At 38.3% G+C, this 18737-nt stretch overlaps 1 protein-coding gene across 7 annotated transcripts in view; it reads left to right on the forward strand.

The window, feature by feature from the left end:
• Nucleotides 1-15815, forward strand: part of PWWP3B (PWWP domain containing 3B) — a 34847-nt gene extending 19032 nt beyond the window's left edge. For 5 of the 7 annotated variants that reach the window (XM_008973075.3, XM_034949910.2, XM_055106357.1 and 2 more), the window contains 2 exons: nt 10838-11023; nt 12072-15815. In XM_008973075.3, coding sequence (XP_008971323.3) covers nt 12286-14376 — 2091 coding nt within the window. In that variant the 5' untranslated portion in view covers nt 10838-11023; nt 12072-12285 and the 3' untranslated portion in view covers nt 14377-15815. Of the gene's footprint in view, nt 1-5802; nt 8629-10837; nt 11024-12071 lie in introns of those variants that run through there. The other 2 variants (XM_034949908.2, XM_063601872.1) reach the window with 2 other exon arrangements.
• Nucleotides 15816-18737: the final 2922 nt, after the last annotated feature.

Below are 18737 nucleotides of genomic sequence, written 5' to 3' on the forward strand. Positions count from 1 at the left end.
TGTTAAAGTCTCCCATTATTGTTGTGTGGGAGTCTAAGTCTCTTTGTAGGTCACTAAGGACTTGCTTTATGAATCTGGGTGCTCCTGTATTGGGTGCATATATATTTAGGATAGTTAGCTCTTCTTGTTGAATTGGTCCCTTTACCATTATGTAATGGCCTTCTTTGTCTCTTTTGATCTTTGTTGGTTTAAAGTCTGTTTTATCCGAGACTAGGATTGCAACCCCTGCCTTTTTTTGTTTTCCATTTGCTTGGTAGATCTTCCTCCATCCCTTTATTTTGAGCCTATGTGTGTCTCTGCACATGAGATGGGCTTCCTGAATACAGCGCACTGATGAGTCTTGACTCTTTATCCAATTTGCCAGTCTGGGTCTTTAAATTGTAGCATTTAGCCCATTTACATTTAAAGTTAATATTGTTATGTGTGAATTTGATCCTGTCATTATGATGTTAGCTGGTTATTTTGCTCGTTAGTTGATGTAGTTTCTTCCTAGCCTTGATGTTCTTTACAATTTGGCATGTTTTTGCAGTGCCTGGTACCGGTTGTTCCTTTCCATGTTTAGTGCTTCCTTTAGGAGCTCTTTTACGGCAGGCCTGGTGGTGACAAAATCTCTCAGCATTTGCTTATCTGTAAAGTATTTTATTTCTCCTTCACTTATGAAGCTTAGTTTGGCTGGATATGAAATTCTGGGTTGAAAATTCTTTTAAGAATGTTGAATATTGGCCCCCACTCTCTTCTGGCTTGTAGAGTTTCTGCCAAGAGATCAGCTGTTAGTCTGATGGGCTTCCCTTTGTGGGTAACCTGACCTTTCTCTCTGGCTGCCCTTAACATTTTTTTCCTTCATTTCAACTTTGGTGAATCTGACAATTATGTGTCTTGGAGTTGCTCTTCTTGAGGAGTATCTTTGTGGCATTCTCTGTATTTCCTGAATTTGAATGTTGTCCTGCCTTGCTAGATTGGGGAAGTTCTCCTGGATAATATCCTGCAGAGTGTTTTCCAACTTGGTTCCATTCTCCCCGTCACTTTCAGGTACACCAATCAGACATAGATTTGGTCTTTTCACATAGTCCCATATTTCTTGCGGTCTTTGTTCATTTCTTTTTATTCTTTTTTCTCTAAATTTCTATTCTCGCTTCATTTCATTCATTTCGTCTTCCATCGCTGATACCCTTTCTTCCAGTTAATCACATCGGTTACTGAGGCTTCTGCATTCGTCATGTAGCTCTCGTGCCTTGGTTTTCCACTCCATCAGGTCCTTTAAGGACTTCTCTGCATTGGTTATTCTAGTTATACATTCGTCTAATTTTTTTTCAAAGCTTTTAACTTCTTTGCCATCGGTTTGAATTTCCTCCTGTAGCTCGGAGTAGTTTGATCATCTGAAGCCTTCTTCTCTCAGCTCGTCAAAGTCATTCTCCGTCCAGCTTTGTTCCATTGCTGGTGAGGAGCTGCGTTCCTTTGGAGGAGGAGAGGCACTCTGATTTTTAGAGTTTCCAGTTTTTCTGCTCTTTTTTTTCCCCATCTTTGTGGTTTTATCTACCTTTGGTCTTTGATGATGGGGACGTACAGATGGATTTTTGGTGTGGATGTCCTTTCTGTTTGTTAGTTTTCCTTCTGACAGACAGGACCCTCAGCTGCAGGTCTGTTGGAGTTTGCTAGAGGTCCACTCCAGACCCTGTTTGCCTGGGTATCAGCAGCGGTGGCTGCAGAACAGCGGATATTGGTGAACTGCAGATGCTGCTGCCTGATTGTTCCTCTGGAAGTTTTGTCTCAGAGCAGTATCTGGCCGTGTGAGGTGTCAGTCTGCCCCTACTGGGGGGTGCCTCCCAATTAGGCTACTCAGGGGTCAGGGACCCACTTGAGGAGGCAGTCTGCCCATTCTCAGATCTCATGCTGGGAGACCCACTACTCTCTTCAAAGCTGTCAGAGAGGGGCATTTGTCTCATTGTGGTTTTACTTGCATATCCTCAATTACTAATGCTGTTGAGCATATTTTCATGTGTTCACTTGCTATTCATATGTCTTTTCTGATGAGGTGTCTGTTTAAATTCACTATTTTTATTTGGTTATTCAATAATAATCTTATTATTGAATTTCGAGAGTTCTTTATATATTTTGGATAAAAGTCCTTCATCACATAGGTGTTTTGCAAGTATTGTCTCCCAATCTGGGTTTTCTTTTCATGTTATTTTTTGAAAAGAAGTTGTTTTCAAGTCCAATTTATTAATTTTTTATGGTCCATGCTTTTTAAATCCTAATAAATCTTTGCCTAGACCAAAATCTTAAAGATTTTCTACTTTTTTTTTTACAAGTTATAATTTTTGGTTTTATATTTAGGTCGCTAACCCATTTTGAGTAATTTTGTATATCTTCTTAGCTGAGGGGTCAAGAAGAATATTTTGGTGTGTGATGTCCAGTTGTTCCGTACCATTTGTTGAAAAGACTGCCATTTCTTCATTTAATTACCTTTGTCCAAAATCTGTTGGCTATATTTGATGGTCTGTTTGCATTCTATTCACCTATAGGTCAATCCTATGTCAATAAGAAACTGTCTTAATTACCATAGCCTTGAAATCAGGTAGTATGAATCTTATAACTTTTGTATTTTTTTCTCAAAATTTGTCTGGCTGTTCTGGTTCCTTTGCTTTTTCCACATACATTTTGGAGTTAGCTTCTCAATTTCTATGAAAAACCTACTGGGATTTTGATTGAGATTGCAATAATTCTACAGAAATGTTGGGGAGATACAACATCCTAAAATTAGTATTTCAGTTATTCAGTCAAAGAACATGGTATATTTCTCTATTTATTTAGGTCTTATTTAATTTATCTCATCAGTGTGTTGAAGTCTTCAGCATTCAAATCTTGTACATAGTTATCCTCCCTTAGTATTTCACAGTTTTTGATGATATTACAAATGGTACTCTTTAAAACTTGAAATTCCAAATTTTATTGTGTAGAAATAAAATAAATTATTTTATATTGACTTTGTGTCTGGCATTATTATTAAACTTACTTATTAGGTCTCATAGCTTCATAGCTTTTTTTTGGTAGCTCCATTGGGATTTTCTACATACATCATCTTGTCTGTAAATGCAATTTTACTTCTTCCCTTCCAATCCGTACATAATTTATTTATTTTTCAGGCCTTATTGTAATTGGCTAGGATCGCCAATGTAATGCTAAATAAAAGTGGTGAAAGCAAACATCCTTGCCTTGTTTCTGATTTTAGGGGAAAAGCATTCTATGTTTTACCATATGATATTAATCATAGGCTTTTTATTTTTTGTTTTTTTGTAAATGCCTTTAATCAGGTTGAGGAAGATCCATTAAACTCTTACTATGCTAAATGTCTTTTATCATTATTTGTGGAATGTTGTTAATGCTTTTTCTGTAAAAATTGAGATGATTTTTTTCTCCATTTTAGTCTGTTGATATGGTGAATAATATTGATTGATTGATTTGCAAATGTTGAACCATCCATACATTCCCAGGATAAACTCCATTTGGTCATAATGTATTATTCTTTTTCCTTATCATCAGCTTTGATTAATAGCATTTCGTTAAGGACTTCTTTGTCTATGTTTATGAGAGATATTGATCTGAAGTTTTCTTTATTTGTTATTTTCTAGTTTGGGTATCAGGTTAATGCTGGTATTATAAAATATGTTGAAGAGTTTTTCTTCCTTTCCTCACATAATTGTCATCTGGCTTGCATAACTTATATTATTTGTGCTTCAGTTGGAGCCTGGAGTGCTACAAGATTTTTTTCAACGATTTTCCACTCTAAATTTTCAGTAGTCTCTTCATACTTGTGCCACCAGCAGAGAGTCTCTCTTCTTACTCTTGTTCACATGACAGCAGTTGACTGCTGTTATTATCAGGTGCTAGGCTCATGGTGAGGTAGGAAGTACTGTCTGTTGTCCTGTCTAGCCACAGCCTTAGCGGGGCTCTATGAACATGGACCTTTAGGGTAAGACTTTCTCATCATTCTTTCCTCTCCCCATGGCAGCTAACCTCTGATTTGTATATGTGGTTGGTCTTTGGTCAGATATATTTTCTTGCCTCTTTCTCAGGCTGCTTTTCATTCATGTAAGAACTGGGTTAGAGAGGGTTCCCTCCAGGGCAGAGGTTTTTCCCTTCTACTTCTCCCTGAGCAGCAATGGATCTCTGCCTTTGTCCTGGAAATTAGGGGGTTTCCTATCTCTCCCTCCCAGGCAAGTAAGTTTTGCTTCTACCCTTCCACCAGAAGCAAGGGATTTTTGCCTGGGTTCAGGAGAGGGTTTGCTGCTTCTCCTCTAGTGTCTTAAGGCTTTGCTTCTCATGACAGAAAGGTTCTGTGGGGTTGTATGTCTGTCCCCCAGCAACAGCTGATTACCTTCTGCATACCAGAACCAGTGACATGGACTCTTTTAGGTCTCCTGCTTTGTCCTGAGTCATTTTTCTGAGCTTCTGGTTAAAGACTGTGAAAAAGAACTTGGCAGTAAGTGTGTACGTGTTGGGGTTCCAGATATTCCAAACTGACAAAGCTAACGCATGCTTTACTTTTAAAAGTTCATTAAAATTTCAGCTTGTATGACAGTCACTTCTGTCTCCATGCTTGGACAGAGGTTCATATGTTTTGTCTTTCTTTAAAGGGGCTGATTACCCTTTGGAATTCACTTTAACTCAGTTCCCTGATAGGCTCAAGGAAAGTTATGATTTCGTATGTTATCTAGAGATTTATCATTATTAAGTTATGAATGACATTCCTTTACAGCTTTTTATATCCTAAGTGGAAGTGTAACTGGTGCTTTTGAAAAAATATACGTATGGGTCTTATTTGGGGAATTTTTGTTATTAAGTATGCTTTAGGAAGAAGCAGATGCTTTCTAAGGCATACTTGCAAAGACTTGCTTTTTATATAATGGTTATTACTACATTTTTTCATTTAAATTTTTATTATTTGAATTGCTATACATTAAAATCATACTTTAAAGTATAATACACTATACTTGACCATTTTTTGTATACGGTTCTCTGGATTTTAACATATATAAAGATTCATATAACCACCACCACAGTCAGAAAAGTTTCATCACCCTCACAACTTCCTTGGTTTGTCCTTTTATAGCCACACCCTTCCCCACCTGTAACACCTGGCAACACTGATCTTTTCACCACAGCTATACTTTTGTCTTTTTGAAAATGTCATATAAATGAAATCACAAGGTATTGTAAACACACCCTAGGTGACCCACCCCTTATATAATCCCCATGGTAAGAAAACACTTTTGGCTTCTATCGTCATTGTCATTATTAATAATAATACTAATGTTGTTATACAGAGTGAGTTGGTTATGGCCCTCTCTTCCAGGAAATAACCATCTAATTATTAAATAAGATCATATGTCGAGTGCTTGAGAACATTGCCTGGCACATAGAAAACTTGTGTAGGTATTAGATATTATTATATCTGTAATGTTATCTATCTTTATCATAAAAATATTAATATTGCAGTATTAGCATTTGCTATTATTAGTTATCCTTTTTGTCCACCTCCTTCTACAAATTGGTGAAATAGAAAATATTGTTCATGGAATTAATCTTTTCCTTTGCATTTCATTTTGAAAATGGTGCCGTAGTATAGCATTTCCTGATTTATGTGCAATCTAGAAAATATCCAAAATAAAGCAAAAAATATTTTAACATAATTATCATACTCTGTGGGCATTTGTTTTTTTCCAAACATGTGAAATGAAGGCAGAATGAAAAATACTGCATTATAAAATATATAATAAAATAAATCTCTTCATTTAAATGAAGCCATATATATATATTGGCCTGATAATCCTCTTTAGATTATGTATTAATACCTTGAAAGCATTGAAAGGATTAATTGTATAATAAGAATTATGTTATTTTCATTGTAATTTTTTTTTTTTTTTTGAGACAGAGTCTCGCTTTGTCGCCCAGGCTGGAGTGCAGTGGTGCTATCTTGGCTCACTGCAAGCTCTGCCTCCTGGGTTCATGCCATTCTCCTGCCTCAGCCTCCCAAGTAGCTGGGACTACAGGCACCCGCCACCAAGCCTGGCTAATTTTTTTTTTTTTGTATTTTTAGTAGAGACGGGGTTTCACCGTGTTAGCCAGAATGGTCTTGATCTCCTGACCTCGTGATCCACCTGTCTCGGCCTCCCAAAGTGCTGGGATTACAGGCATGAGCCACTGAGCCCAGCCTTTTCATTGTAATTTGTATAAGATCAACTATTTTGTTCTAGTACTAGAAAAAAAGACTGGAAAACAGAGAGGCTTTGGTAAGATAGAAGTTTAATGTTCCACTAACTTAAAGAGATTGGAATGAGGTGATCCCCATTATTGAGTGGTTTAGGGTCACACGTCCCTAGTGAGTTGCATCCTTTTCCGAAGTCACTTTGTGGTCCAGAAAGGCTGCCTGAACTCTCTATCATGATCAAATTCTGGAAAGCAAGAGAAAGGGGGAAAGTGGAAAAAAAAAAGCCCAAGCTGGTTATTTATCCCCCTTTAGAGATGCCTTCTCTAGAATCTTCACAGCAATTTCTGCTTGCATTCTTTGGCAAGAAATTCCATCACATGACCATGGCTTGCAGTGAGGGAGTCTGGGAAAGACAATATTTTAGGAGATTAAACTGCCACCTTCAATACAACTGGTGTTCTGCTAATGAGGAAGAATGCAAAGAGTGGATCTTGGGTGAGCAACTAGAAGTTTCTGTCTCATTCATTACAAATATGATATACGATTGTAAACAAAAATTAAACCAGTAACAGAAGTCTATAAAAGATTGTAAGGGAAAATTTCCTGTGACAGAGAGAACACTACATGTTTGTCAACCTCTGTCTCATTTTTCTCCTGGGGTCACAGGGAGATTACATTACCCAGCCTCTATGCCAGTTGGGGATCCATGCCTAAATTCTGGTTAGTGGACTGTTAACTAGCAGTGATGTTTGCCAGACCTGACCACTAAAACCTTCCATATGGCTCTCCATCCTCCCTCTTGTTTAGGCTGTTAGCTAGATGCAAAGAATGTAATGAAGGTCTGTAAGACCCAAGTAGATGGTAGAGCCACAGGATGGAAGAAGATTGGGTCTCTTAATGACTGCTTAGAACAGAGAAACTTGCCCCTATTTGGCCACGTGATGCCTTACGTTGAACCTTGACATCAGCAAAATAAACTTTTGGGGGATTGAACCTCTGAGATTTAGGGGTTGTTTATAGCACACAGCATTATATACTCTAATTATTAGAGTCCCCAGTAATACACCAGCCTAGAGATGGCTTTCATTGATTTATTGGTATTTTTATTTTAATATTAATGCTTATATAAAGGTGAATGTTAAAATTGTAATTATGTATATATGAGTAATACTACATATTATATGATACAGAAGCCAAATAAAATACTTTATTCCCCAAATCATCACTAGTGATAATTACAATTGACTTTCTGAGTTAAATCAGAAATCTATACTTAAATTTAACATAGAATTTTGATGAACAGAATGTACAAAGTATATTTCGGACCTGTAAATAAAGACATAAATTTTTTAAAATTAATTCCCCTCACATTGAATCACCCAAGTGAAAACAACAAAACATAAGAAACAGAATTGCTGGCCGGGCGCGGTGGCTCACGCCTGTAATCCTAGCACTTTGGAAGGCCGAGGCAGGCGGATCATGAGGTCAGGAGATCGAGACCATCCTGGCTAACACGGTGAAACCCCTTCTCTACTAAAAATGCAAAAAATTAGCCGGGCATGGTGGCGGGCGCCTGTAGTCCCAGCTACTCGGGAGGCTGAGGCAGGAGAATGGCGTGAACCCGGGAGACGGAGCTTGCAGTGAGCCGAGATCGCGCCACTGCACTCCAGCCTGGGCGACAGAGTAAGACTCCGTCTCAAAAAAAAAAATAAAATAAAATAAAAAATAAAAATAAAAAAAGAAACAATTGTTAATTATTGATGAGGGCATATGAAATGAGTGCTTTCCTGGTAAGCCAATGATTTTAACATCTAGCAAGAAATAATCACATATGTGAAGAAATCTGTGAAACTTTCCTGAAGGGTTTTAGAGAAGAACTGAATAAAAGTAGAGACGTACCATGTCCTGGAAACAGAAAGAAAAACAAAAGAATTATAAAGAAATAAAGTCTCCCTCAAATAATGTACAGTTTTTGTGTAATCCAAATCAATATCCTTAGCGGTCTATTTTAATGGACTTGACCAGCTGGGTTTAAAATTCACCTATGGGGTTAAGATGCCAGAGATGGCAAGAAAAAAATATGTAAGGAATATTAGTAACTGTGTTTTGATTGAAATATGATAAAGTGATTTGCTACCTCTTTTCTTCAAGAAATCACACACCCTAAGGGTTTGAATAGAAATTAAGCACACTTGTTGACATTTCACTTAAAAGTTTTTTAAAAAGGAACATTACTGCAGTTCAACACTTCAGAGGTTTCTCTTGGCAATTCCCCCTCCCCTGATCCAGGCAGGGGCTTTCTGTTCTTCATACAGCCAGGGGGCGGACCCTCCTCTGAGCCTCTAGGAAAGGACTGTGCCTGGCCAGTCTTGGGGGAGGAGCTGCATTTCACCAGGCTGCAGCTGACAAGAAGCTTCAAGGTAATGGCTGTCTCAAAGCTACTTATTTTCTAGTGACTTCTCAGGTTCTTAGAGTAAAGATAAGAAAAATAGGGATGGCAGTCTTGCAGTGGTGGGAAAGGTGTGTGGTTTTAAGAATTGCTGGCATTTTGAAGGAGTTAATCCTCTGGAATTTTTGTATCTTCCAATGCTTTAGAAGTCCACAGTGGGAGAAGGGGTGATCAGATTACAGCCTCTAAATTAAGGCTTCAGTGCAGCATGACTGTTCCTGCTAATTTATTGAGTTGGCATCCCCTGTTTATATTGTTAGACACTCCGTTATTGTTTGAATATTTAGGCATTTATTAATTTGCACAGAAAAATAACTTAGAAGTATTTGACAGTATGGGGGGAAATACACCTATAAGTTGATTGATACATAAAAAGACTGTATGTGTCACATGTACATGAGCATGGAAAAGGGATCAAATATGTAGTTGAGTGAAGATACTTGCACATAATATATGCATGTATATATGTGATTCTTAAAATCTGGATAATCTCTCATGTTAACAGCATTTCTATGTGGCCAGGTCACCATTTTAATATTATGTTTTAACTTATTTCAGCATCTTTAGAGTAGATTACTCAGTGATTATTTTTATAATCATGAAAGAAAAAGGAAGCTGAAACAGCATACCCATTTTGTTTCAAATACATAAACACACATAGACACACAAAGACATGCTCCCATATCCCCCCTGTCTTCTGCCAATAGTGGAAATTTTCCTGGACTTGATCAAGTGGGTAGCGCAGTTGCCGTGTCAACTACAGGCCTGCATGTGTCCTCCCTGCAGTTTATTCTTTCAGATTACAGATACCAGCATGGTCAGGAAGAGCCATGTTTCTGTATCATCTAAGTTTAAGAGTGAGAAACAGAGGATTTGGTTTATTTCTATACGCAGTTTTCAAAATATTATATGGCATGGTACATCTGTACAATGAAATACTATGCATTTGGCAAATGCCTGAGAAACAGTATAAGGTGAAAAAAATTATATAATAGAACATACTATATGTTCTCACCTAAGAATAAATATGTATGTTAGTATACCTATGTATGTTACTACATACAAATCAGGAAAAACATATCTATGAAAGTTTTAACAGGATTACTTGCATAGTTGTAGAGACAGGGATGGCTTTACCATTTTCTACTTTTTAAAATTATTAATATATATTTATCTGGGGTTTGTTACATCTTCGGGGAAATATTGAGATAAATGCTACAGGCTTGGGGGAAAACCTCATTTAAAGTAATTTATATCAAATTATGTGGAAAATATTTAGGTGAATGATGTTCAAGCTATGCTCTTGAGTGGAATCTGAAGCTGGTTTCAAATTTTCAAATGAGATACATTTATCTTTATATGTAAAAAAACTTCTAGAAATACATATAGTAAATATTGATAGTGGTTATTTGTCTAGAGTTGTACTTTATTTTACATATACCTTTTTGCATCTTCTCAATTTTTAATAAGCTTCTGGATGTTTTCATAATCAGAAACACTGTAGTTGAAGACATTATGATCTGGTTAGAATCCCACACAACAAAACCTTTAAATTTAACATAGAAAATTCTAGAAGCCTGAGAAGACTCCTGGCTAGCTGTATGTAGTCCTTATGGAATAAGGATGGAAACTACATCTGATAGTGAGTGAAGTCCCCTTCAACTCATGAGCAGTTCTGGTTGTCATCATAAGAGGGCACTAGACAGATTTTCTAAATTTTCTCCAGCCAACCATTGTTATGAAGTAGACAAACAAAGCAATGAATCTATTTTGTATTAGTAAACTATGAGACAGCATGTAATTGCAATTCCATTGAAAAAAAATTGTATGTGTAAAGAAGAAAAATTCCACATGATAACTGATGTGAGCATTCAAACAAAATCTACATTCTGACTCATAGTATACACAAGACAATTGTTACTTCTTTTTTGCCTATCTCCACTCCACCATACTTTTTTTCAGAGATGATTTCAACATAAACAAAATAGCATAAATTTATCCCAGAGAGCATTTCAAATTATAAAAATAAGAAGGAAAATAAACATGGCATCTACATCACGGATGAAATTTTGCCTCATTCCTATGTTTTAGAATGACATGCCTGTTAAAGTTTAGGTAGGGAAAATTCTTGACCCTTTTCCCATTTCGTTGGTTTTATTCCCTGCCTTCCTTTTGAACAGCATAGGTTAATATCAGAGAAGCACATGACCTGGGCAATCTGCATGTGATGCCAGCCAAGCCCTGGAAAGACAGTGCAACCACAGAAGTGCCGAGCTGGGTAAAGGCCCTGCTGGACAAGCAGTTGGAGTGAAAATCAAGACAGCCGGACCACAGGACCAGACCCACCAGGATCCACATGACAGTGGGTAAGACTCTTCCCATTTCATAAAACATTTCACGGTAGAAACATGTTGAGAACTTGGAGAATAATGTATTTTGCCTCCTGCTCTATAGCCATCCTAGCATTTTAAATTAAAAGCCATATTTCATGTTAGAATCATGTTAGGTTGATGATTTGGGGTACAATTCATTTTGCCCCCTGTTCTGCAGCCATGACACTTTATAATTAAAAGTCGTAACTTCTAGTTTGGAGAAGAATCTCACTTTTTAAACGATTATAAAGAAATCACGCAAGAGGCTATTCAGGTGTCTCCCTGAGGTTCAGGCCAATGGCCTGACTCTCCAATCCTTTATAATGATCCTATCCAAGAAGTTGTCATAGCAGTAATTCTGAATCTCTGCCTTCTAAAATTATGCTTTTAAAAGAGTCATTGTATTTTTGTCTGGGTCCAGGAGATACAGACCCTATTGTCTTTGTCTGCCTGCTCCAGGTGAACAGTGGAGCACTTGCAGCTTAAAAAATACAAAGCTGTGTTTTCAACTAGAACATTGCTCCTCAAAGAGTTCTTTTTAAACATGTAGCATTAGAGGCACTTGAGAACTTTTTAGAAATATGAACTTTTGAGCACAAGCCAAACCTTCTGAATAAAACTCTCATGATGGGGCCTAGAAATATAAGTCCTTCAGATGATTCTGACACATGTTAAGTTTGGAGACCCACTGCTATAAGTATGACATTAGGGACACAAAAGTACCAAAGTATGTAATTACATAGAGTTCCTGACATCCCATCACAAGCTCTCCCGCCTCTGCTGCCATGTACATACATTCACTCCTTAGTAAGCATGTTCAATAATGAGGGCAAGTTCTTCAATCTGAGGTATTATAAAACAACTTTTCTGGTTTTTGTCCACCCCTCCCCCCCGCAATCTTATATTATGCTGCCTCCTCTGTCTCATGCCCCACTGCGCATTGTTCTTTTATCCCTTCTCCATTTGTAATTGCTCACCTCCCGTTTTGGCGAAATAATCGTATTTGCTGATACTTTTCTTCTTTTCCTTTTCCCTATTTCAGTATCTTCCGGTATCATCCTATTCAAACAACGTGTTCAAGCATCCTTGGAAAATTGAGGTGGAGAACAGGCCACACAAGCTGTAAACCCTTTGTAGTCATAAGACGAAAGAGGCTTTGTTAAGAGTATTGTTTTGGGTAGAACTTGCATTAGCAGTGACAAAGATAGCCACCTCAACCTTTGGTAATAACGCTTGGCACACAAATATAAACCATAATGGAGTCTGAGTATGTCCTATGCAACTGGAAAGACCAGTTATGGCCAGCAAAAGTTTTGTCCAGATCTGAAACTTCAACAAACAGTAAGAGGAAAAAGGCATTTTCTCTAGAAGTTCAAATACTCTCACTAGATGAAAAAATTAAATTGGACAGCACAGAAACAAAGATCCTAAATAAATCTCAAATTGAAGCCATTGCTGCCTCATTAGGACTACAGTCAGAGGACAGTGCTCCACCTACAGAGGAAACTGCCTATGGAAGATCACTAAAAGTGGCACTGGGTATTCTGAATGAGAGAACAAATTTGAGTCAAGCAAGCACTTCAGATGAAGAGGAGATCACTATGCTGTCTCAAAATGTACCACAAAAACAGTCCGATTCACCCCCTCATAAAAAATACCGGCAGGATGAAGGTGACTTACCAGGGTGTCTTGAGGAAAGGGAAAACTCAGCATGCTTGTTAGCATCTTCAGAGAGTGATGATTCCCTGTATGATGATAAATCACAAGCACCCACAATGGTCGATACTATTCCAAGTGAAGTGGAAACAAAGTCATTACAAAACTCTAGCTGGTGCGAGACTTTCCCTTCACTTTCAGAAGATAATGATGAAAAAGAGAACAAGAATAAGATTGTTATCTCAGCAGTTATGTCTGTGCATTCTGCAGTCAAAGAGGAAAGTGCATGTGTTAAAGATGAAAAGTTTGCTCCACCTTTGTCACCTTTGTCATCAGATATCCTCATTATGCCCAAAGCTTTGAAAGAAGAGAGCCAGGATACCTGCCCAGAGACCCTGGCTGTTCCCTCTGAATGCTCTGCTTTCTCAGAGAATATTGAGGATCCTGGAGAGGGTCCCTCAAATCCATGCTTAGATACCAGCCAGAATCAACCTTCCATGGAATCAGAGATGGGGGCTGCAGCATGCCCTGGGAGTTGTTCAAGGGAATGCGAGGTTTCATTTAGTGCCTCTAACCCTGTCTGGGATTATTCACATCTTATGAGTAGTGAAAGAAATTTTCAGAGACTGGATTTTGAAGAACTTGAGGAAGAAGGTCAAGCCTCTGACAAGTCATTGCTTCCAAGTCGCATTAATCTTTCTCTATTAGATGATGATGAGGAAGACGAAGAACTTCCACGCTTCATTTTACATTATGAGACACGTCCGTTTGAAACAGGAATGATAGTCTGGTTTAAATATCAGAAATATCCATTTTGGCCAGCAGTGATAAAAAGTATCAGACGAAAAGAGAGGAAAGCAAGTGTGCTTTTTGTTGAGGCAAACATGAATTCTGAAAAGAAGGGCATTAGAGTAAATTTTAGAAGATTAAAGAAATTTGATTGTAAAGAGAAACAAATGCTAGTGGACAAAGCCAGGGAGGATTATAGTGAGAGTATTGACTGGTGCATCTCACTAATTTGTGACTACAGAGTTAGAATAGGTTGTGGTTCTTTCACGGGCTCTTTGCTTGAGTATTATGCTGCTGATATTAGTTACCCAGTTAGGAAAGAAACAAAACAGGATACTTTCAGGAACAAATTTCCAAAGCTGCATAATGAAGATACCAGGGAACCGATGGCTGTAACTTCCCAGACCAAGAAAATGTCCTTCCAAAAAATTCTCCCTGACCGGATGAAGGCTGCTCGGGACCGAGCCAACAAGAACCTGGTGGACTTCATTGTGAATGCAAAGGGAACAGAGAACCATCTTCTGGCCATTATAAATGGCACAAAAGGATCCAGATGGCTGAAATCATTTTTGAATGCAAATAGGTTCACACCCTGTATTGAAACATACTTTGAGGATGAAGATCAGTTGGATGAAGTGGTGAAATATTTACAAGAAGTCTGCAATCAAGTAGATCAAATAATGCCAACTTGGATAAAAGATGATAAAATTAAATTTATCCTAGAAGTTCTTCTGCCAGAAGCAATTATTTGTTCAATTTCTGCTGTTGATGGGTTAGATTACGAGGCAGCTGAAGCAAAGTATCTAAAAGGACCATGTCTAGGCTACAGGGAAAGAGAATTATTTGATGCAAAAATAATATATGAAAAGAGACGAAAAGCACCAACAAATGAAGCTCACTAAATGTGCTGAAAGTTGAAACCATGACAGGGAGCTCTCATGGATACTAGTTGAAAAAAATCTCTGAACAATTCTCTCTAATACATATTTTCTGCAAATGGGAGCATGGATAATGTGTTCACTTTTTTTTGAGATCTCTAGGATCTGTGGTTATAATTACATCTTTATTTCCTTTTCTTGCGCTTCTTCAAAGTTAATTTTGTCAACATATTTCAGCAGTTCTACTTTCCCGTACATTTTTTAGAAAGCATAATTCCTAAATGATTTTGAAGGGAAAGTACTATTTTGTTTTATGACACTTTTGAGTCTATGCTGTATTGTTAAATATATTGTGCACAATTATTTTAATGTTAAAATTGCACTGGTGTTAGATATTAACGAAGATGATTGGAAAAAAGTCTGAAAGATACATCATTTCTATATTCCTTGCTTAATTTTTATAAAATATTGGGATTTCCCTTAAGATAGTTGAAGTATTTTTCTTGCCATGCCTATTTATTTTTGCAAAAAAAATTATCTGCTATATAGAACCAAAGATAGATTCGCTTTGCTATATATTATAACTATACTTGCTTTTGCAATAAAACAACTTGTAATTCAAAAATGAAGATTATCTGCATATAGTATTTATGTGTGTGAATAACATCTTGGCATGCAGAAAATAATTTTGGCTGCTTTGAACAGGATTGTTCATTCTACACTTCCCTGAAATTCCATTTTTGGGAGTGTCTATCCTTCAATGGCTGAATAGTTCCTTAAATCAGACAAGCTCCTGGCTATCTTCATAACCAGCAGTGAGTAGATCTTCTTAATATAGCTGTCTGACCACATGTGGAAGGCAGCTAGACTTATTGTATTTACAGCCTGGCCACTCTAGACATATGAATCCAGGCTGACTGCTTAAGTGCCCATCTCGTTTGATATAAACTGTAGAAAAGGCAAGCACTTTGTTCTGAGTCTTTTATCTCCAAATACATAGTTGTCTCAAACCAAGCAAGCTTTATCAAAATGGCTTATTTGCAGAATAGTTCCAATGATATAAATGCCAACTGGCAAGTCATTCCAAACTGCTTGAAGGAGTAGATGAACCAGAATCTGAGAATTTGGAAATAGGTCACAGAAAAAGCCTCCATTTGGCTAAATATGACAATTATCTGAGTATGGTTAAATACATACAATTAAATGTCTGAAGCCAATGAGTTGTTTATTCTAACTTGAAATATATTTTTGTGAGAATAAATGTTAGAAAAGTTAGTTTATTTTGGAAACCTGCCATGAAAGGAAATTCTAAAGGCTTAACATGAAACTGTCTGCATTTCTACCTGTTAGACAATGGTTGCTCTTGGGCTCTTGTTATACAGTCATATGGCTACACGTTTATGTAAAGTTTGCAAAAGTTTGGTGTTTTGATTTATAATAAAACTGTTATATTATTCACCTTGGATTTTTACTTCATCCTACTTGAAATTGTGCAGCTACATAAGTGGTGTTTCTCCAAATTTAATACACACACACACACACACACACACAATGTATATATATGATTTGTTTGGAATTTTTGGTTCTTGTAGTTACCATCATTTTAACACTTGCTATAAGTTATCATTCTAAATAAGTATTCCCTTTCATGTTGATTTTGTATTACTTTAATAGAAAGCCTACCGAATTTTATAAGCTGCATGTCCCACAAAACCTTCTTTGGACCCTGACTAAAAAAGACCAAGACTTCTTGGACATACAGCCTCTATCAATCCACATACCTTCCCCATTGCCCTAAGAAGTAATTTACAACAAACCATCATCACACTGTATGTGGATTTTATACCCTCGATAAAACACACTTTATTTGCTCTATAATTAGTCCATTTTCACACTGCTGATAAAGACATACCAGAGACTGGGCATTTTACAAAAGAAAGAGGTTTAACGGACTTATAGTTCCACATGGCTGGGTGGGGCCTCACAATCATGGCAGAAGGCAAGGAGGAGCAAGTCACATCTTACATGGATGGCAGCAGGCAAAGAGAGAGAGAACTCATGCAGGGGAGTTCCTCTTTATAAAACAATCAGAATTCATGAGACTTATTCACTATCACAAGAACAGCAATGGGAAAGACATACCCCCATGATTCAATTATTTCCCACTGCGTCCCTCCCATAACGTGGGAATTCAAGATGAGATTTGGGTTTGGACAAAGCCAATCCATATCATTCTGCCCCTGGCCCATCCGAAATCTCATGTCCTCACATTTCAAAACCAATCTTGCCTTCCCAACAGTCCTCCAAAGTCTTAAATCATTTCAGCATTAACTCAAAAGTCCACAGTCCAGTGTCTCATCTGAGACAAGGCAAGTCCCTTCTGCATATGAGCCTGTAAAATCAAAAGCAAGTTAGTTACTTCCTAGATACAATGAGGGTATAGGCATTGAGTAAATACAGCCATCCCAAATGGGAGAATTTGGCCAAAACAAAGGGGCTATAAGCCCCATGCAAGTCTGAAATCCATCAGGGCAGTCAAATCCTAAATCTCCAAAATGATCTCCTTTGACTCCATGCCTCATATCCAGGTCACACTGATGCAAGAGGTTTGTTCCCATGGTTTGGGCAGCTTCGCTTCTGTGGCTTTGCAGGGTATAACCTCCCTCCTGGCAGTTTTTATGGACTGGCATTGAGGGTCTGCGGCTTTTCCAGGTGCATGATGCAAGCTGTTGGTGGATCTACCATTCTGGGGTCTGGAGGACAGTGGCCCTCTTCTCACAGCTCTACTAGGTGGTGCCCCAGTAGGGACTCTGTGTTGGGGCTCCGACCCCATATTTCTCTTCTACACTGTCCTAGCAGAAGTTCTTCATGAGAGCCCCACCCCTGCAGCAAACTTGTGCCTGGGCATCCAGGCATTTCCATACATCCTCTGAAATCTAGGCAATGGTTCCCAAACCCCAATTCTTGACTTCTGTGCACTGGCATGCCCAACACCACATGGAAGCTGCCAAGGCTTGAGGTTTGCACCTTCTGAAGCCATGGCCCAAGTGCTACATTGACCCCCTTCAGCAATAGCTGGAGTGGCTTGCACGCAGGGCACCAGCACTGCACACCGCATGGGGATCCTGGGCTGCACACAGCACGGAGACCCTGGGCCTGGCCCCTGAAACCACTTTTTTCTCCTAAGCCTTTGAGCCTGTGATGGGAGGGGCTGCTGTGAAGACCTCTGACATGTCCTGGAGACATTGTCCCCATTGTCTTGGGGATTAACATTCTGCTCCTCGTTACTTATGCAAATTTCTGCAGCTGGCTTGGATTTCTCCTCAGAAAATGGAATTTATTTTTCTATCACATTGTCTGGCTGCAAATTTTATGAACTTTTATGCTCTGCTTCCCTTATGAAACTGAATGCCTTCAACAGCACCCAAGTCACCTCTTGAATGCTTTGCTGGTTAGAAATTTCTTCCACCAGATACCCTAAATCATCCCTCTCAAGTTCAAGGTTCCACAAATCTCTAGGGCAGGAGCAAATTGCCACCAGTCTCTTTGCTAAAACATAACAAGAGTCACCTTTGCTCCAGTTCCAAACAAGTTTCTTATCTCCATCTGAGACCACAGCCTGGATTTCATTGTTTATATCATTATCAGCATTTTGGTCAAAGCCATTCAACAAGTCTAGGGAGTTTCAAAGTTTTCCACATTTTCCTGTCTTCTTATGAGCCCTCCAAACTGTTCCAACATCTGCCTGTTACCCAGTTCCAAAGTTGCTTCCACATTTTCAGGTATCTACAGCAGCACCCCACTCTACTGGTGCCAATTTACTGTATTAGTCTGTTTTCACGCTGCTGATAAAGACATACCAGAGACTGGGCAATTTACAAAAGAAAGAAGTTTAATGGACTTCCTGTTCCACATGGCTGTGGAGGACCTCACAATCATGGCAGAAGGCAAAGAGGAGCAAGTCACATCTTACATGGATGGCAGCAGGCAAAGAGAGAACTCTTTGCTGGGGAGTTCCTCTTTATAAAATGATCAGATCTCATGAGACTTCACTATCACAAGAACAACATGGAAAAGACGTCCCCCCATGATTCAGTTATCTCCCACTGGGTCCCTCCCACAACACATGGGAATTAAAAATGAGATTTGGGTGGGGACACAGCCAAACCATATCAATAATATTGTGTCCCTCTGATTCCAATATAATACCCACCTTTAGTTCTCTCAGTGGAGCTATCTCTGTCTCCTGGTTCTAATATTTTCATTATTACCTCATTCATTCATTCATAGCATTGTGAGTCAGGAGAGCAAGTGATCTGTGGCTAAAGCTCTGCTCTGAGGGTAGATTTCAGGTGCCAAAGAAAGGAGATGTTACTTCTGTGATC

This window comes from Pan paniscus, chromosome X, assembly GCF_029289425.2.
Source record: "Pan paniscus chromosome X, NHGRI_mPanPan1-v2.0_pri, whole genome shotgun sequence".
NCBI lineage: Eukaryota > Metazoa > Chordata > Mammalia > Primates > Hominidae > Pan > Pan paniscus.